The 20,495-nt window shown below is 38.4% G+C and overlaps 1 protein-coding gene across 2 annotated transcripts in view; it reads left to right on the top strand.

The window, feature by feature from the left end:
* DOP1B (DOP1 leucine zipper like protein B) overlaps positions 1-20,495 on the top strand; it is a 51,304-nt gene that overhangs the window by 20,827 nt on the left and 9,982 nt on the right. For both annotated transcript variants that reach the window (XR_013956470.1, XM_080613976.1), the window contains exons 10-26: positions 1,262-1,382; positions 1,929-2,048; positions 2,638-2,743; positions 3,249-3,440; positions 4,275-4,968; positions 6,425-6,693; positions 7,472-7,624; positions 8,642-8,742; positions 9,373-9,563; positions 11,316-12,930; positions 13,578-13,689; positions 14,315-14,503; positions 14,990-15,115; positions 15,721-15,855; positions 16,538-16,593; positions 18,498-18,602; positions 18,690-18,756. Coding sequence is in view for 1 of the 2 variants with exons in the window: in XM_080613976.1 (XP_080470102.1) it covers positions 1,262-1,382; positions 1,929-2,048; positions 2,638-2,743; positions 3,249-3,440; positions 4,275-4,968; positions 6,425-6,693; positions 7,472-7,624; positions 8,642-8,742; positions 9,373-9,563; positions 11,316-12,930; positions 13,578-13,689; positions 14,315-14,503; positions 14,990-15,115; positions 15,721-15,855; positions 16,538-16,593; positions 18,498-18,602; positions 18,690-18,756 (4,352 nt within the window). In the remaining variant the exon portion in view is untranslated. The remainder of the gene's footprint in view (positions 1-1,261; positions 1,383-1,928; positions 2,049-2,637; positions 2,744-3,248; positions 3,441-4,274; positions 4,969-6,424; positions 6,694-7,471; positions 7,625-8,641; positions 8,743-9,372; positions 9,564-11,315; positions 12,931-13,577; positions 13,690-14,314; positions 14,504-14,989; positions 15,116-15,720; positions 15,856-16,537; positions 16,594-18,497; positions 18,603-18,689; positions 18,757-20,495) is intronic.

A 20,495-nucleotide genomic window follows, 5' to 3' on the forward strand; every position in this document is an offset into this window, starting at 1 on the left:
CTACCTTAGTAGAAGCAGCTGTTAGTCTGTTTGTAAGACAGTGGTGATAATGTTTCCTTCCATTGGTTTTAGCTGGCTTTTAGCTGTTTAAAAAAAAAAAAAAAAAAAAAAAAAAAAAGGCAAAAGAACCCCCCCAAAAACAAACCTCAAAACCAAAATCTATTGTGATTGAAGCTTCTTATATACAGCATTTTTATTTCCTGACAAAAATGCAGAAGAAGACACTAGGGTTGTTACATTATAAATTTGTGGATTAGTCTAATTTAGAAAGTAGATGATGAACACTATAACTGTTGTGTGCTTTATTTGGCTGACAATCAGTGTTAATCGGAACTACAAATAAGGGTTATTTAGCTGAGCCACATTACACAGTTTAATCTTTCTGATCCAGTCAGCACACAAAATATAACTTATTAAGCCTTAAGTCAACATGACTTTCACTTCCTTTTGAAATGAATTCAGCAGTACGGCTTCTTAAAGGTACAAACTAAAACGTAACAGGAACCTTTGACCTCACTTTTTTTTTTCTTTTCCTTTTTAGAAGCACTCATTATGCTACTTTAAATGCTTCCATGTTTAGGGTATTGTACTTATTATTGGTTCACCTCCTTCATAGATGATTTCAGATAAAATAATAAAAGCGACCCTTGAAAACTGGATGCAGTTGTCTCCACACACCTAACTTTCGTACCTTACTCTTAAAACTGTGTATAAATATGCATTTTAGATATATTGTGGCATTTGAACTGCCTCAATTTGCTGATCTTTCCATCTTCTGTCCCTGGAAATTTAATCAAGGCTGCTATGTTAAATGTGTATTAGGAAATCTGATAGTTTTTCTTATGGTTACAGACATGGAGAGTATTTTTGGCACATAAACTGCAGATTCATGGTTATGGTTATGGCCACTTATAAATGATTGCAGTGTAGGTGCCTTACTGAAGTGACTTAAGTGTAATGTTGAACCAGTACTATGGCTTTCCAGGCATCACTTAATTAAAGTTCCTAAAATGAACAACAGGTGATATTTAAGTAGAATTTATGCATGCATATATATATATATATATATTTAACCACATATTTAATTTTATTGTAACCGGAAAATCTGTAATTTTAAAAAGCATTTTTCTCCTACTTGGCTGACTGTTTTGTTTTTTCATCTACCTACCCCTAATATAAGCCTATACAAGTTTGCAACTGAGTTGCCTAGCAATCACTTTGGTGCAACTACCTACCAGATTCTTTTTTCCTTCATTTGTAGGGCCACAGGTTGTTGGGGATCTCTTCCTTGAAGTTATTAGAGCGTTTTATTCCTACTGCAAGGATGCGCTTGGTTCTGATCTTGAACTTAGCTACAATCAAAGTGGCAACATACTTACAAGGTATAGCTACCAGTTTTCAATTATGAACTGAAAGTGTATCAGTTATGTTAAGCTAAATTACTAAAATCTGACCAGTTTAAGGAAGGCCAAGTTGTTAAAGTGACCTTCTGTATGGAAAATTAGATTTTCTATTACTTCCTTTTTTCCCTACACACAATTGATTTCGTTAGCAGAAAAGAAAATAGAGTACAATGCATGTGATTTGTGTTGATTAAACCCAGTTATACCGGCCAAAAATCAGTCTGGTGACAGAACTCTTTGCCTTTTGATTTTCAAAGTTGAAGGCTTGATTTCTTTCATCTGGGAGAAAGATGCTGTCCTGGGTTTAGCAGTAGTAGTCATGGCTGGGCTTAAACCACGACAGATGCTTAAACTCTAGCTGTTCCAGAATAACTTAGTCCTTGATCTAAAACAATCAATATCATTTAGCCTGTAGAGAAAGGGGGAGAAGTTTTCAGAATGCATCAGCTAGTACTGTGATGTGCATGCTCTTAGAATCTTCACTAACATGTGTTTCTTTTTTTTTTTTTTTTTCCTTTCACACAGTGCAATAAAAGAGAACAAAAATGCTTCAGAAATCGTCAAGACAGTCAATTTGTTGATCACATCCTTAAACACAGATTTTCTTTGGGATTACATGACCAAATGTTTTGAAGAATGTTTCAGGTGTTTATGTTGTCAAACAGTAGTGTTCCTCTTAGAAATGCCACTTAAAAGCTATTAGTGTAAGATAATAGTGTTTACTGAAACATTTAAATTCTGTAAGGGACAAAACACATGTTAGAATTAGACAAATATGCAAGTTGCATCCTAAAGTAATTAAAAATGCAAACAGGTAAATGATTAGATGGAAAGTAGCAACCTGAGAACAAAAGAAATTATTTTTAAAATGACAGAGGAGAAAAAGGTTTGGAAAGGGAGGCTGAGAGGTCTTTCTTGGAAGAACAAGAGGGTTTTGAAGAAAAATAGAGAGATCTATCTTTTTATTGGTTTCTAAATACAAGGGAGAAGAGTATACTTCAGTAAGATTGCGTAGAGATTCGATCTGAAAATTAGAAGCGCTGTAGTATCCTACATGGAAGCTACGATAAGGTGGTTTTGACAGAATTTTTTATCTTGCTATAGAAGTTCAATTTTACTTTGCTTCAGAAAACCTGGTTGTTCAGTGTTTTGTGCTGAGTTTAATGAAGCTTTTTATTGCAATAAGAATTTTGACAGGAAAAAAGCTTACATAATAATGTTTCTCTTCATCCAGAAACAAATCCACACAGACGAGATATCCTCTTGAAAATATTAGCACTCCTCCTACAATTTCAGAGCTCTGCACACTGTTGGTGTTTCTTCTTGATGTGATTCCTTTGGTAAGGCAACATTAAACTAACTGCTTCGAAGTCTTAAGAAACTTAAAATCAAATAATTCATATTGTGATTACCTAAGATGAAAATGGGCAAATTGACATATGTGTACATATGCATGCTATGCCCTGCTGACTTGTGTGTGGCTACCCATGCTATTTGCCTAGCAAAATAAAAACTACATTTTAAAATATGGTGATTCTGTCAAGGGAATGAAAAAGTGTACTTTTTGCATCTTGATAAATAATTTCCTGGGACTTTTTGGTCTCTTAGTAGCTGGCTAGCTATAATAAGATTTTTAGAGTATGATTTGGTGTTCATCATGTAGAATGAAGAAAGAGGAATAGTGCTTAAGTAAGTTTGTACAGGTTACCAATTCATGAACTGAATTTATCAAGTACTGACCTGTGTTGTTAGACAGCTGAATATGACAGTATTGAATACAGACAGAAATATGAATATAGACAGTAATATGTGATAACTATCTTAAATGACGCTTATTTATTTTAGGAACTCTACTCTGAAGTGCAGACTCAGTATCTTCCACAGATGCTCAGTTATATGGTGCAGTCTCTCCTGGAAAATATGGAAGTATTAGGTTTACCAGAACTCACTCATGCCTTAAAGACCTGTTTTAAGGTGCTTAGCAAAGTGCAAATGCCTCCGTCTTATTTGGACATTGAGACAGGAAGTGGAAATGGGGTAGGTGGTTTTCAACTACTTGTAGATGTTTGAAATTGTTAGTGACATAACATTTTAAAATGCTAATTCTCTTAACTTAAACCTACACAATAACTGCAGCAATAAAGATTTTTGAAACTACCTTCTTTGGCCCTTTCCAGAGCTATCTGCTGCCTTGTTAGACTTACTGGGTTTTAAGTTCTGGCGTGTGAATTATTTGTGACAGTGAAGGAGTATATAGTCTCTTCTGAAACTGGAGCTATAATCCTACGTCTTCAGAGGAATGTGATCTCAATGATTTTGAAAAGCACTCAGTATAATGCAGTTGCTAAAGATTCGAGTTGCCAAATCAAGCCCAGCTTTACAGCTGGTTACGTTTGCAAGGTTTTCAATCAATATTTTAGTTTAACACAATGTGGTATTTTTTGTGTGAAAAGACCATGATAGGGAGTGAGGAATAGATGGCATAAAGCAATCACATAAGCACAGCCTGACAAAATTTTTCAGTAGAACAGATACATGCATTTGAGTAGAAATAATCCAACATATGTAATACTGTTCTAGTGGTGAACTGATTTTAAGGAAACATTCCCATTTGTATCTGTGGATCTGTTGGTGTTTGATGAATCAAGGTGTGAGGATTATACAAACATTTGTTAGGTTTTAAATGCAATTGAAATTAACTGCTTACAAATAGCTATGTCTCATGATTTTGTAAAAGTAATCTGGAAATTGCAAATACTAGGGTTTGGGGATTTTTCTGTCATTGCTCTTCCCTAGTACCTGCCACAGTTCTATGTGGTTTAAAATGGTCTATGCAGTGCAACATTAACCACATTAGCATTCCTGTTTTAGAGCCCAGTGAAAAAGGAAAATGTGGACATAACCTTGGAGACTAAGTCTGTGCTGCAGGAGGAGGATGAGACTTCATTCCCTCCCCTGAAGTCAGAAGACAGTGGAATTGGTCTAAGTACTTCCTCTCCAGAGCTCTCTCAGCACTTGGGGGTGCCAACTGTGACCCTTGAGAGAGATGATCTATGGAAGAAAGGGGGGAGCATTCAGAAGACTTTATATTGCATCCAAGAGCTGATTGCCAAGTTTTCCAGTAAATACATTTTTGGGATGCAATTTCAAGAAACAAATAATGAAAGCATCTCAGCAATGAATCTGAGTGGAAAAGAGAAAAAAGAGAATGGCTACAGATTGCCTGAAAGTGGTAGCAAGAAGAAGAGCCCATGGGATGCAAAGCAAATCACTGTACCTCAGTTTAAACAAATGCTTTCAGACTTGTTCTCAGTTCGAGGGTCACCGTTCAAGAACAAGAGTTCTAATCCTCTTCCTTCTGACCACAACTCTGGTAATAAAAAGGAAAAGGAAGAAGAAGAATGGGACTTTGAACAAGTGATGCTTGTCTTGGGACCCCTTAGAGGTGACTGCAAGGAAGCTTTCTCTGCAGCTTGTCACCTTTTGTTGGATTGTACCACGTTCCCAGTCTATCTTTCGGAGGAAGAAATGGAACAGTTGTATCTCTCTCTATTTCAGGTTTCTGGTAAGAAAAGATTCTTTACTAGGAAACTTGAACATTAGAGAATAGCAGTGTGAGCTGTGTGACATGGGCCAGTAGTAATGTCTTTTGACAGGGCTGAAGGCAAGTTGCATGTGAATTGAAGACTTACCCACATCAGCATGTGTTTTTTGTCTTGCAGCTGAGGGACAATTTTTACCAAGCTTTATAATTCACATTCTTTTGAAAGCTTTCCCTACAAAACTTGTAGCTGAAGGGATGCAAAGACCTTCTGGCCTCTAGCCTTGTGGCATGGTTCAGGGTTTTCAGGAAATCTGTTGTGTTAGAGGAAGATGGGTGTAGGTAGAAAACTGGAGCTCTGAACCATACCAGAAGCAAAATAAGCTCTTTCCGTAAACCTCAGAATGCAAAGGAGTCCAATCCAATGTAAGCCAAGAAAGAATAATCTTGTATAACTGGTGGGCCTATTTGTTCTGGGAGTTCAATTTCATTCATTAGCTTTAACAGAAGCAGTTATTGGCGTGAAGACTAGTTGACAAGATAGGCTTGTAGTGTATAGAAAGGTGAGAAACTGGATAATTGAGTTCTTACCTCACCTCACTGCAAATTTCTGCTGTCTTCCTCAGTGATGTGATGATATGCCCATCATCTACATGGGCGAGTTGTCTGCCTGACATGGATGTTTGCATATTTGCAGTGCCTTGCATGTGGTCAGCAGCATAGCTCAACTTACACGTCTATGAAAGCATCATAGTTATGTTTCTTTGAAATATCATCCTAGAGTTATAGAAGTTTATTTTCAAAATTCTTTTCAACTGCACATCCTGAAGAGCACAGTAAGGTTTAAAGACAGAAAGAGAAGACCTCTGATAATGAAGTTCTGGGCTAATTGTGATAGTAAAGCAGTTGTGATAGTAAAGCAGTTAAAGCATTTGAGTTTGAAGCCAGAACTCATACTTTAGACTGTCTCCAGTCAAGTCTTAATAAAAATGTATCTGATTATTCACTCAGGAGAGGCAAAGATGGCTTGACTTGATGTTAGCCATATCGGTTCTTTGGGTGCTTCACTCTTTCTGAACTGATATGCCTCAATTTTATGTGAAAGAGCATCCTTGGATCAGCAGACCACTGTGGGTTTTGACAATGAGAGCTGGAAAGCAGCAGCTGTAAAAACTAGGTGTGAGTAAGCATAAAATGGTAAGCATAAATCCATTAGTTACTGGGTTACCAAGGTCCTGCAAGAGCTTTCTGCTGGGAGAAATAGGTAAAAGAATATAACTTGCTCTGAAGCAAGTCTCTCCTGAAGGGACTTGATGATAGCATGGCAGTAGGATTTGGGCAGTCATTTTTGACTCTTGGTCCTGTGAGCTTGGTTGAAGGATTCTTGGAAATAGGAACACAACCTTGTGATTATTAAAAAAAAAAATATTTTTTTTTTTTTTTTTTTTTTTTTTTTTTTTTTCACTTATCCTCTGGGAAGGTTGTGATGCCAGCTTCCCTCTGTGGCTGAAATCCTTAATGACAATATGCTGTTGTGTAAATGACTGCTATGTTCAAAATGTGTCCATCTTCACGCTGCTGGAGGTGATCAACCATTCCCAGTCACTGGCGCTTGTGATAGAAGATAGAATGAAGAGATACAAAGTGTCTGGCCACAACCCCTTCTTTGGAAAGCTACAGATGGTCACCCTTCCTCCCATTGCTCCTGGAGTCCTAAAGATCATCTCAGAGAAAACAGATTTCTACCAGGTGTCAATTTGCTTTTCCTTTTTTACTGCCCAACTGCATTGAACCTCTAAGGATGGTGTGGGAAAGCAAATGTTATTTGAATGGATGTTGGGGGCAGGATGGTTGTGTAACAGTGACACACTGCTTTTTTTTGCTTTCACAAGCATTGCAAAGCAATTGCATTCTTCTGCATGTGCTTCTCAACAGAATGTTCAAAAGTGAAAGGTTATTTTCAAATTGCTATTTGGGTTTTGTGCCCAAATTCTCGGGGGTAGATATATTTGATTTCTGACTTGAAGGGTTTGGTTTCATTAGGTTGAAAACTATGCTTTGGGAAACTTTGATACCACTCTAAGTTTTCAGATAAGAGAAAATGTTAATGGCTGAATAATAATCCTCCTTGGTTTTAGAAGGAAAGATTCTTTCCTTCTCCTGAACACTTTTTGATATTAGTGTTGGTATGAGTGTTGGTTCCAAGATCTTTTTCTTAATTACTGTGTTTCCAGTTGCTGTGCTTGACACATGAACAATCTGTTAAGTTTTGACCCAGAAAATAGAAACAGAAATGCTTTTCTTACCTTCTCATGCACATACACTTGAATTATCTGTTCTACTAGGGTCAGAGAGCTACATTCCCTTAGGTCTGAGTGTATAACCTGAATTTTTGCTCCTTGCTAAACTAAGGCGATTTGGAAATGTCTTTTGGTGGTAGAGAGGGTTTACGCAATGGAAAGCTTTTAAGTTAGGGAATAAATTACTATTATTAATATAAATTACTTGTTGATGTTATTTTTCCTAGAGAGTAGCCTGCGTGCTCTGGAATCAGCTGAACAAAGAGACACGAGAGCATCATATTGCATGTGTGGAGCTGTTCTACAGGCTACACTGCTTGGCACCATCAGCAAATATCTGCGAAGACATTATCTGCCATGCACTTTTGGATCGTGATAAAGTAAGTCCTTTATTCACTGAACGCCCTTCATCACTGTAGAGTTATTCCAGTGCTTCTCAGTCTGCTTTCAGTTCCCTTCCACCTCATGTCTTCACTTCCATGGTCTTGCTATCTTCCAAGAGTCTGACAGACTCTGTTCATGCCTTTACAATTCCCTGGAATTTATTCATCACAGGAATACTGCTAACTTAATCCCTGGATACAAGTTCAGTCACTGGAGCTTTTTCAGTTTCAGCCCAAATCATGTAGTATCTAAAAGCTTGCAGTTTTTGCCAGTGTTTCCAAACTGACCCAGGTCCACCAAAAGCTCTAAACCAATTTTATTTTATGTTCATATTGTAAACTGCATATTCCAATGAAAGATTTTATTGCTTTGTAAATGTATGTCAACCTAATGTTGGCTCAGCATTTAGTTTTCATAATAAGTAAGCTGTATTTTAAGTGACTCAGTTATTAATTATTTTACTTACCTAGTTTAATGACTAAGTTTAATAGTCAGGATAGTTATTAAATAGCTTACAACGTATTTGTGAGAAGTGCCTTGCACAATAAAACTTTAAATAGCAACCTTCAGACTTCAGTATTGTTTTCAGACATTTGCTCTTACAATTTTGAAACTTAAGCGTTTGGAAATCTTTTAAGAGCTTTCAAACAAAATTACCAATAACAAACACTACCTAATATACCAGTGTCTTCCCATTTGTCATCCAACTTTTAAACCTCCCCAGCACCGAACCAAGACTAAAGTGTTTATACACCAGAGCCCTGAAATACATTTTTGGTGTATCGGCACATCTTTTCTTGCTCCTATTAACACTGTGGCTGTTGCGTTTTGGTTGGCATTCATGGGTATATGGCATTCTGATTTAGTCTATCCCAAGATAGAAAACTACCTGAGAAGGATTAGCAGTCACCTACACAATAGGTATTGTTCTGCTAGAGGTTTAAAAATCACTAAAATTTTATTCAGAGATGAATGCTGTAAAAATTATGTATCTGTCTTGTTTCCTTGCACAGGGGACAAGGCTGGAAGCGCTGTTCAGATTCTCTGTCATGTGGCACCTGACCAGAGAGATCCAAGGCAGCAGAGTGACTTCTCACAATCGGTCCTTTGATAGGTATTTTCCATTTCCACTGGCTTGGACTTACATTTATGTGTTTAACTATATCATGCTTTTTATGTTCTTTTTTCTGAGGTAGGAAAAGGTTCTCTGTAGAAACAAAAAAAGAAACAAGAGCAAAAGGGAGATCTTATTACATTTGCAAAGCATGGGGTACCTTGTATGCGTGGTGCACTTTCTTGTATGAAGAAAGTTTCTATAGAAAGAGCTTCAAATGAGTAGCTTGCAGACAAGTTTCTGCATTACGCATTTTTTATTTCCAAAGAAAATAGAACCAGCTACTTATGAAAAATCTTATAGTTTTAGTTCCTATTTACAAGACCATAACCTTGTATTAAATGGGGCAAAAGCATTAAGAATCTGTCTAAATAAATATGTAAAAGAACTTTAAAATATGCTGCTCTTCTAGAGTGTGAGTACATGTCTGACCTTGCTTTTACAAATGCATGTGTACTTGACCTCAGTTCCAAAAAATGTGCATGATCAAGTTATCATTAGCAGACATGAGCCATTGACTAGTTCTTACTTGAACATGCACTATGTCTGTTCCCTGCCACTATTTTGTTGTTTGCATTAACCTTTTTAGGGATTTCAATTGTACTTCTTCATTCTGATTTCTCCACTCAGGTCTCTGTTTGTGGTACTGGACAGTCTCAATTGTTCAGATGGCGCAATTGGTGCTGCAGCACAGGGCTGGCTGATCCGTGCTCTTTCACTTAATGATGTTGCACGGATTCTTGAACCAGTCCTGCTGCTGCTGCTTCATCCAAAGACACAGCGCACGTCCATTCACTACATCAAACAGAAAAATTCAGCAGGTAAAACTGTTCTTGGACTAAAATTCTAAGTGCTAATATAGCACTGTATACTCCTGAACGCCTACTGAAGGCAATCTCTGAAATACAATGGCATCCTGTTACCCTGAGTTGTCTTGCATCAGTTCCATAGATTCCTCCTCATCCTAGTACCCGTAGTGATGCCTAAAACAGAGTTCAGGAGTAAGATATGCTACTTGAAAGCCTAATGATCATTTCTGTTATGGTGACTGCACCTACACTGTTAGTTTGGATTGCTCCCTGCTTTGCTCTGGGATCTTGTGCCACGCTTCTCATTGCCATTCCCAGATGATCCACACTGCATGTGTGTTCACTGTGTACAGGATCCCTTCTCTAGCAAAACTAGGTCTGCAACCAAATGAAATCCAGGAGCAGTTTGGTGACTGTGTCAGTCCAGGAATTGTCTCAGTAGGATGACAGGTTACCTGTCTAGGTAGGATGGACAGGCAAATTTTACTCTCTCCACCCAGTCTTGCCCTTGAACACAATGCACCCTCATAGCAAATTATTTTTTTCAGAATATTTTTTGTTAATGATTCCCTCAGCATTGTGTTAATAACCAGAGGTTGTGAGGAACATCTTGCTGTCTAGGGCACAGCACACAAAACCTCCCTTCTAATTCTGCTAACTTCTAAAAAGTAAAATGTATTTGTCTGAAGAGGATCTGCCTTGGTTCAAGAGGAGAGCTGAGCCCTTGTGGCATATGTCTCAAGGATCCCCCAAGCTAGGATGCAGAAGCAAAAAGAGATGTTTGGAATAGAAGATGACCTTCAGCCACCCAAAGTTAAGAATGTGGCAGGACGTCTTTACATGGACAAGCTGAATTTGACAGCTGGAAGATGTCCATTTTAAGACCCATAATAAGAACCATTGTGAACCACATATGATCTGTTTGTCATACGTGATTCACAATGTGTGTGACAAGTGTGATAGACACCTGTGGGGAGCACCTGAGGAAGACCAAGATAGGCATGGAGCCAGGGTTTGCTCCAAGTTCAAAGTCCTGTGAAGGCTGTCAGTCTGTTCAGGTTTGGGATTGCTGAGAATGGTATGGATATGAGACGCTGCACCATTTGGCCCGAGTAGCGAAGGTTGCTTCTGGAGCAGAGCAGGAAGACGGTGGAGAAGTGTCTGGTAGATTTGTGTAAAGAAACTTCCTTGTCGCTGTCTGTCTCATTACTGTTAATCTGGCTGTCAGCTTGCATAATTGGTTTTCTGTCTTGATTGGCAAATAGTTAGATGACAGACATTTATAGCATCCAAAGGGACCTGTTTATTAGATGCTATACAGACACAGTTCCTCTGTTGCTACCCTTCTCATTTCCCTTCTGATCTCAACAAACATTTTATGCTCAGGAAGCATAAAAGAAATTTGTCACATCTAGGGAGTCATAGCATAAGTGAAACAGCTTAATGTTTTGATCCTGTTCTCTTGCACATACTATAGGTTAGCACTGCTCAAGCACTTAAAAGTAAAATACATAATTCTTGCCTTAACCAATTACTTTTTAATTTTTTTTAGTTTAACTCGTTACAATTAATACTAGAGCAGAGAGCTTTGTAATCTTTTCTTTTTTCTTACAATGATGTCTTCAATATAAAGCATGTTTTGTTCTATATGATCTTTAAAGGTAGTCTACAACCCAAACTGTTCTGTGTTTCTGTATGTGAAATTGAAAATTGTGTGCTCTTTTTGAAAAACAAACCCAAAAACAAGTAATTTTTTTTTTCCAGAAGATATACGTGATTTGCTTTGCAAGAAAAATGCCTCTTTGAAAGAGTCTGGCATCTCTGAGAGCAATTCCGAGGAAAACCTTCCATTGAGTCAGTTTACTACTGTGGATAGAGAAGCAATTTGGGCAGAAGTGGAAAAAGACCCAGAGAAGCTGGAGTTAAAAGCTGAACAGCCTGAAAATGGTGGCTCTTATAATCCAGTTACCTTACATGAAGCATATGGTGACCAAGATAATAGTGAGCACACAGAATCAGCAGACACCAGCACTGGCCATGACAGTGAAAATACATCCTCTTTTTCTCCTTCTCTGGAGCTGCAAGAAGTGAGCAATGAGGACAATGACAGTGCTGCAACTGATGTCAAAGAGACCACAAACCATGCAAGTCTGCTCAGTGCGTTCCTTCCTGAAAGCTCCAAATCCAGTGCAGCGCTAAACCTTGTACGTGCTGACTCTGAGAGGACTCAAGCGTCAGAGTCTCTGTCAAGTGATGAAGAGGTGGACTTGGAGCTCCAGGAAATTACCAATTCTAGGTTGCTCAAGCAACAGAAGGAAAAACAGGAGATGATTGAAGCTCTGTTCAAACACATGCTGCTATATTTGCAGCCTTATGATTCTAAGAGGGTATTGTATGCTTTTTCTGTTCTGGAGGCAGTGCTTAAAACAAACCCTAAAGAATTTATTGAAGCTGTAGCTACTACAAGTATGGATACCAGCTCCACAGCCCATTTGAATCTTATTTACAATCTCTTAGCTCGCCATCAGGAAGCTCTTGTAGGGCAGAGTTTTTATGGCAAGCTCCAGACTCAGTCCCCAACCATGTGTCCCCATTCTCTTCTAATAGAACTGCTCACTTACCTCTGTCTCAGTTTTCTGCGCTCATATTATCCATGCTACTTGAAGGTCACACACCGAGATGTGCTTGGCAACAGAGATGTTCAGGTTAAAAGTGTGGAAGTACTGATTAGAATGATGACCCAGCTAGCTACCATGGCAAAGGCAGCAGAGAACAAGAATGTCGAGTTCATACGCGATTTGCTAGGAAGATGCAAAATTCAGGAGTTTGTTCTTCTTTCTTTGTCTGCATCTATGTATATAAGTCAGAAGCGGTATGAGCTTCTTATGGCAGATGGAGCTAATAATGTTCCTGAAGAAGAACTCTTTGAAGAGAGCCTAATAAATTTTGGGCACGATCAAATATGGAGTGAACACCCACTCCAGATTGAGTTGCTGAAGCTTTTGCAGGTATTGATTGTCTTGGAGCACCATCTTGGACAGACTCATGGGGAGCAGGAGAATCAGCCAGACCTCTCTAAGGAATGGCAGCAGGCTCTTAATTTCCAGCAGTCTATTGGCGCAATGCAATATGTCTATCCACACCCAATAACTTCACAGGGATTATTTGTCTCTGCTGTGGTTAGAGGATTGCAACCGGAGTATGGCCATGGGATGCATCCCACCTGGGTAGCCTTAGTGACATGTTCCCTGCCCTATTTTGGGAAGTCCTTAGGCTGGACTGTGGCACCATTTGTTGTACAGATATGTAAAAACCTGGATGAGCTTGTCAAACAGTATGAAAATGAAGCTGTGAAAACATCTGCAAAAGCATCTGCATGGTAAGAGTCTGCAATGTGGGATTTATTATGCTGAAGAGTTCCCCTTGCTACAGAGTAGTGCATAGTAACTTACTGGTTTAGCATTGTGGCTAAGAGTTTGATCCTTAAACCCTGCTGCATATACAGGCATCTGGTCCTTGAGGCTGGGTGGGGCAGAGGACGTATTGTTGCAGCCAGGCTCACTGTAGTTGGAGGAAGAGAAGAAAGGGGACCAGTAGCAAGGATGACCAGCAGCTGTGATACTTCTTGTCCCCCTCTGCCTGCTATCCAAGTGAAAAAGAAGTTCCCAGTTTTGACAAGACTGAAGATTTTGGAGGACTAATTGAGGAGAGATACAGTGAAGTAGAAAAATACAGTGATACTGTTCAGAACAGGCAGTAAGTGAAAGTAGTAGGAAAATATAATTGAAAGCTAAAGTTTTGTGGTGAGGTGGGGAATAATATTCTGAAAGATCTAGATAAGCAAACATGGTTGTTCAAGTGTAGTTTGTGAATCCTTTGCTTTGAGAGTCCTGTCTGGTCATTCCAGTAATCTTTTAACTATTGAATAGAAACAGATTTCTACTGGAATTTTTAATCAAGGAAATAACACTTGGCCTGTTAACTGGTTTGGGTTTTGGTTTGCTTTGTTTTTTTTTCCCTTCAAAGCTTAACTTCTAAAAGAGAAAATGTTACACCTGATTACCCACTAACCCTTTTGGAAGGTCTGACAACCATTGGTCACTTCTGCCTTCTGGATCACCCTAATCAAAATAAAAAGGTATGTGCTTAATGCCTACCACTTATTTGATGCCTTGGTAGCAGTTCATCGAACTTTTTCATTCAGAGATGAATATGCATAGTAAAGCAGGTTTTATACAAGAAGATAACCTTAAAGAACCCTCATAGTAAACCAAAAGAAGTAAACTAAGTAAAAGTGTAGGAGAGGGGAACTGAACTTATTTTTTTATTTGAAGACAGGACAGTTAATCCTAAGTACAAGATGTTCATGATGATCTTGATCACACAAATATTACTTCCATGTAGCTTGTCTACAGTTGCTCTGTCATTAACAAAGTCTTCTATTTTCTTTTGAGTTTATAACATGCTGATGTGTTCTCCACAATTTTTGTTTTCTCTACCATTTGTCAGAAGAGGATGTTATACTAATAATAATTTACTAGACACATCAATTCTCAGTGCCAAAAGATGAACAACAAATTCAGTAGATTCTAATAGCAGCAGTATATTTCAGAAATAGAATAGTTGAATTATTTTTAAAGTTGTCATTTCAAAAGTTGTCTATAATTCTTCTCGTTGTCTATAACTCTCCTAAGAGTAGTTACTCTGTGGTGCATAATTTAAGGTATTTCAATGTTCATATTTTTGTTTGTTTTTTTTTCTAGTCCTCTTGTTTAGTTGAACCTGCAAACTTGAGAAATGCTAGGAATGCCATGTTGGAAGAATTGCCTCGCATTATTAATACTATGTCCCTTCTCTGGAGTGTTATAAAGAGGGAAGACTCTCAAAAAAGACCAACTGACTTCTTTGGAACAACTAAAGGCTCTTCTTCAGTCTACTTTAAAGCAACTAAAGTAGGAGTCCTTTTAAACTGCTGTGTGTCTCATCATCCTGATCTGTTTAATGTTTTGCTTTTTCTGTGAGCTTCTGTTAGTAGCTGCTGTAGAGCTAACCACCCCTGAATTGTCAGCACCTTCCACAGGCAGTAGAACATACACCTGCAGGACTAAAAATACCAGATTTTCCCTTCTTGTTTGTGGATATTAGTAAATTGTTTGTGGATATTAGTAAAATGTAGTGAGAATATCTATAGGAGAAGAGAGAATAGAACATAGAAGTTATTTTTTTCTATTTTGCAATGTTTTACAACAAATGCACCTTCCATATGTAAGGAGGATACGCTAACTGAAGTTATTAAAACTAGTCCAACTACCATGTATATCAAGAGATTCTTTGATATTTTCTGAATATTTTGGGAAAAGGAAAAATGTTTACAGACTGTGAAATAGCCTTTGCCTTACAAAGTTGAGCATTGACGGTTGTTTTTTCCCCCTCTATAGACATTAAGAACTAAAATACTGGACTTCATAAATCCTTTGACAGCACAACTTGGAATCCAGTTGATGGCAGCAATTGCAGCAGTATGGAATTGCAAGAAACCTCGTAGGAATCAAAGTAAAAGCAAGGTGAAATTGAAGAAAGGCACGCTTAGTTTTCCAGACAAATGTTACATTTATATGATCAGTTCTAAACTCTGGGTTTGTTTATAGGTTCTTTGGGATTTTTTACATGTGACGTGGCGAGTCACTGAAAAATCTGAGACACTCCTATTTATATGGAATTCCATAAAGCATCAGGGCTACAGTTAATACTAAATAAATAATCAAACAAAAACGACAGTGTAGCAGTTTAAGTCTGATAGTAACAGGCTTTTTTTTATTCAGTGCTGGTTTGTAATCTTAACATTGCAATTTTCCAATTGTATTTTAAAGACCTTGAATCAGCTCTATTTCCATAGAAAGGTTAGAGCTGTAGTCCATGAAATTAGCATTTATTTGGTATGGAACACCTCTTTCCTGCTTTCATTTGAGCATAATGAAGTTGTTTTCATGAAGGTGTTGGGGGAAGATCCATATATGGCAAATTATTGCCTGCTTGATTTAACTTGTCCAATTTATGTTTTGTATAAGTATTGATATTTGAGTAATCACACAAAAAGCTGGTTTTTTGAACTTCATGTTTTGCCTGCTACAGTGATCTGAGGGCTGTGTCTTTTGTTTTGTTTTGTCAGATTCTTCCAGTGGCTAGTGCGTCTCAGCTTATTCTGGTGGACTTAATATGTGCACTTAACACATTGAAAATTGACACTATATTGCATCTAGTCAAAGAGGTAGTCAAGAAACCATCACAAATCAAGGGCGAAGAGGTAATCATTAAGATAATCCCATTTTCTTGATATATTCTATTCTGGATCTATTCCAATGTGTCATCCAAACATTGCTAGAAGGAAAGTTTGGTTTTATTTTGAAGTAGGTTTTTTTTTTGAATATATGATTCTCTTTTGCTCCTGAATAAGTAAGGTTTTCCAGAATATAGGTTTCTGTGTTTTTATCCACCAGTGTAAGTCCGTTCTTCAGAATGTTTTGATGGAGAAGTTGCTGGTAATGAAAAAGTATAGGGTCCTCCAGTACCAAAGACACTGACAATTTTCATGAAGTTGCTGCAGATATACAACTTAATGGTGCACTTCTGTCTTTCTACCCTTACCTGAACAGTACTTCACATTGTGTCTGCTGTCTTCCAGTTGGTTTTCAAGGAAGTCAGTTTTGCTACTGTGCACACCGTTACAGGAGCTCCTACAGCTCTAAATAAACTATAACAGATGTTCCAAAAGTGATATGTCTGCTTCTGAACTAGGGTCCTCTATTAAGGCTCTGAATTCCCTCATACTGCTGTAAAGACATAGTTGGGCACCTGTTGGAGTACAAGTGGTTTCTAAGAAGAAAGTGTTGAACACAAATATTCAACAGCTTGGAACTCCTTTTTTTTTTTTTTTTTTTTTTTTTAATCTTCTGGCAGATAATTGTGGTTTTGTTTTTATTTTTCAGAAATCTTCTCTTGTAGATATTCCAGTGCTGCAGTTCAGTTATGCTTTCATTCAAAGGTAATTCAGCCATTATAAAAAGAAACTTTCAGTTTTACTCTCGTTAGGATAACAGCCAGCATCACTGTTTCTGCTTTACTTCGATCTTTGTGTCCCAATGTCACAGAACACAGAACACAATGTAGGAAATGATTATTGCTACTTCATTGTTGAGTAACAGATAGACACAAAATAACTTCACTATGAAATTATGTTCCATTTGATCTGTTGATAATGCCAGTCTGAAAGCCTCATTTCATACTAATACTGCAAGGTACTTCAGGCCTCTCATTAGCAAGAAACTTGTATAATTTGTTATGATCTTTCTTCTTATCTGTTCTATGTTGCCAGATGAATGGATAGAGAACTTAAAAATTTAATAAAACTGCTATGGCTGCAGTTTGTGCTGGACATGTAGTGGGTCGGGCAGTTTATTGGGAACACTCCTTTGATCAAAACTCTTCATGTACTTGGCTTTCCTCATGGAAGCCTTGGGTTATATCAGACTGTACAATATACTGTATTCAGTAAGCTATGGAGATAAAATAAGCTGGCATGCCATGGATTGGTAGGCTAAAGTATCCATTTTCTTCCTCCTGAAGACACACCCCTCTGACAGGCATACTGCATGTGCTGCTAGCATTTACAGATGTATGCATATTGTCTGTGCTTAGGGATATTTATACCATGTTGTTGGATCAGCGTCCCAGTTTTGGCTGGGATAGAGTTAATTTTCTTCCTAGTAGATGGTACAGCGCTGTGGTTTGGATTTCGGTTGAGAATAATGTTGATAACACACTGATGTGTTAGTTACTGCTGATCAGTGCTTACATGAACTGAAGGACTTTTCAGCTTCTTACACCACTCCACCAGCGAGGAGGCTGTGGGTGCACAAGAAGCCAGAAGGGGACACAGACAAGAACAGCTGACCCCAACTGGCCAAAGGACTATCCCATACCATATGGCATCATGCTCAGTATATAAACCAGGGGGAAAGCTGGCCAGGGGCCACTGCTCAGGAGCTGGCTGGGCATTGGTCAGCAGGTGGTGAGCAATTGCATTGTGCATCACTTGTTTTGTATATTCTAATTCTTTTATCATCATTATTATTATTTCCCCTTCTTTTTCTGTCCTATTAAAGTATCTTTATCTCAACTCATTAATTTTACTTTCTTATTTTTTTGTCCCAGTTCTCTCCCCCATCCCACCAGGGGCAGTGGGCAAGTGGCTGTGTGGTGTTTAGCTGCCAGCTGGCTTAAGCCACCATAATCCTTTTTGGCACTCTTGAAGAGGGCTGAGATAAGGACAGATCTGATCAGAGCATGTTAAAACAAATGTGTTATAAGCCTTCACTGTGTTAGTTTAACAGTCTCTGGTCACAATGTAGCTTTATTTGCTCCAAGTTGTGCATTTTCTCAGGGTTGCATTATGTAACACATTGCTTGCTGTGTATGTTCCCTGTGGTGCTGTTTATCACCTCTGATGGCTGGGTTAAAGTTATCATTTTGCTGTGTTGGGTTACACTGGTTTATGATATGATAAAATTGTTGGTTATGAGACCTAATCTGGTATGTGTGCTCAGCGTTGCTGTTATCGCTGTATTTCAGGAGACATCTGTCGGAACTATTAATAATTACACCTTTCAGCTTTTCTCCTCAGAGAGCCAGTTTATGGGGGGAGGTATCTTCTGCCACCTTCCTTTTCTCCCTCAGGCTAATTACAATAGCTCTTGAGAGGAATATCTGGAGTATATTCAAACCAGCATGTTCCTGTTAGGAAGAGGCAGGATCTAAAGGACTGATCTGATCCTGATGGAAGCTTTTAGGCCACAATGTTACCCATATATGTTGCAGGGTTTTTTGTTGTTTTTCCCTTAACTGACCTAAGACTTTGTGTGTGTTTTGGTTTTGTTTTGGTTTTGACAGACTGCCCATCTCAGCCTTGCAGGAGAACTTCCAGTCCTTATTAGGACTTCTCAAAGAGTCTGTGCAGTTGAACTTGGCTCCTCCTGGACACTTTCTTCTTCTCAGGTACTGCATAAGAGAGAAGAAGTTTTATAGGTGCATTGAGTAGACCTGTCCAGATTACTAACTTGGGGTGACTTGATTTTCCCACAGCACACTGAATGACTTTGTGACTAGGACACCTACTCTAGAAAACAAAAAAGACCAAAAGGACTTGCAGGTACAGTGTATACATGTATTCCTTTTAATTCATAAGTCTGGCACTGTACATCTAAGTAAAAGTGAAGATGACTTGATCTGTACTTTGTCTCTGAATTCACCTATGCTTATATAATATGTGAATGTGCATCCACATGTTTTGTCTTAGGTCTGCTAAATATGGGAAACTCAAATATGACAAACATGATACGCAGAATGTCTCTAACAAAATTTTGTTAAAAATGCGTGAAATCGCAGTGGTAACTATGGAATTCTCAAAGCTGTTTCCCTATGTAATTTTATGATTTTTATCAGAATTTAAATCATAACACAAGTATGACGCCATGAGCTCATGGCCATGAGGATGATCAGGGGGCTGGAGCACCTCTCGTATGAAGACAGGCTGAGAAAGTTGGGGCTGTTCAGCCTAGAGAAGAGAAGGCTGCGTGGAGACCTCATAACAGCCTTCCAGGATCTGAAGGGGGCCTACAAGGATGCAGGGAAGGGACTTTCATTAGGGACTGTAGTGATAGGACAAGGGGTAACGGGTTCAAACTTAAACAGGGGAAGTTTAGATTGGATATAAGGAAGAAGTTCTTTACTGTAAGGTAAAAAGGTGAGGCACTGGAATGGGTTGCCCAAGGAAGCTGTGAATGCTCCATCCCTGGCGGTGTTCAAGGCCAGGCTGGACAGAGCCTTGGGTGACATGGTTTAGTGGGAGGTGTCCCTGCCCATGGCAGGGGGGTTGGAACTAGATGATCTTAAAGTCCTTTCCCACCCTAACTATTCTATGATTCTATGTCGTATGAGTAAGCATTGAAATCTCAAAACTATCTAGGAAAACTAGCATAATTGTCCTTAAAGCTCATAGCTGTGTTTGGCAATGTAAATGACTGTCAGCTCACCTTTTATGTAAAGAAGGGGTGGGGTAGAGCAGGATTCTGTTCCTACACCAATAATGATTTCACCAGAATGTTTAAAGCACTACCTACATGAGTGCAGCTTTAGGTCTGAGCCAAAGTAATGCTGTGTATGAGGTGAAACAGTGTTACAGTTACAGTACTTTCACATGCCAACAGAGAAATTGAATCTCCACTTCTTCTTTAAAGGCTTGCCAGCAAAACAGTGATGACGATAAAAAGACAGTTTTGCCATCTTGCCGTCTTATAGCCTCTTCACAAGTGACCTCTGCTTTGCTTTGGATACTTGGGGTTTGGTTTTGATAGAGTGACCAGCTTTTCATTTCTCTAGGAATTAAATATGCTGAAGTGACTGTGTGCATAGTTTGATGCTGTCTTGCTTACACCTAATAGAAGGACTGAAATAGGAGCAGATGTATCGTCATAAAATAAAGCCCTGCCTCACTTGATGGTCTCCAAATGTGAAAGGAATAAAAGGGAACAGTTTTCAAAACAATAAAGGTGTTGATATGCCATTTCTGAGGTGATGAACAATTCAGACCATGTCTTTGACAGATGACAGCTAATATGTAAATTGTGATAGGATTGATGCCAAATTGATACTATGTTAATGATATTGGCCTGCATGGCAAATCATGACTAAAAGCATCATCTTAAGCTAACTTAAAGTTTTTCCTGCTTCTCATTTTCTTGCCTGATCTTATTTGAAGTGAGCAGTAGTTATTTATCTTGAGAGCACAGATCATTAAATCAGAGAAGTATTTACGTTTCTAAGAGATAAAAGTTCCTACTTCTGGTTGTCCTGAGATGTTCCATATAAAAAGGACTTTGCTGGATCTGC

The sequence above is a fragment of the Psittacula echo genome (assembly GCF_963264785.1).
Source record: "Psittacula echo genome assembly, chromosome: 3".
NCBI classification, from domain to species: domain Eukaryota; kingdom Metazoa; phylum Chordata; class Aves; order Psittaciformes; family Psittacidae; genus Psittacula; species Psittacula echo.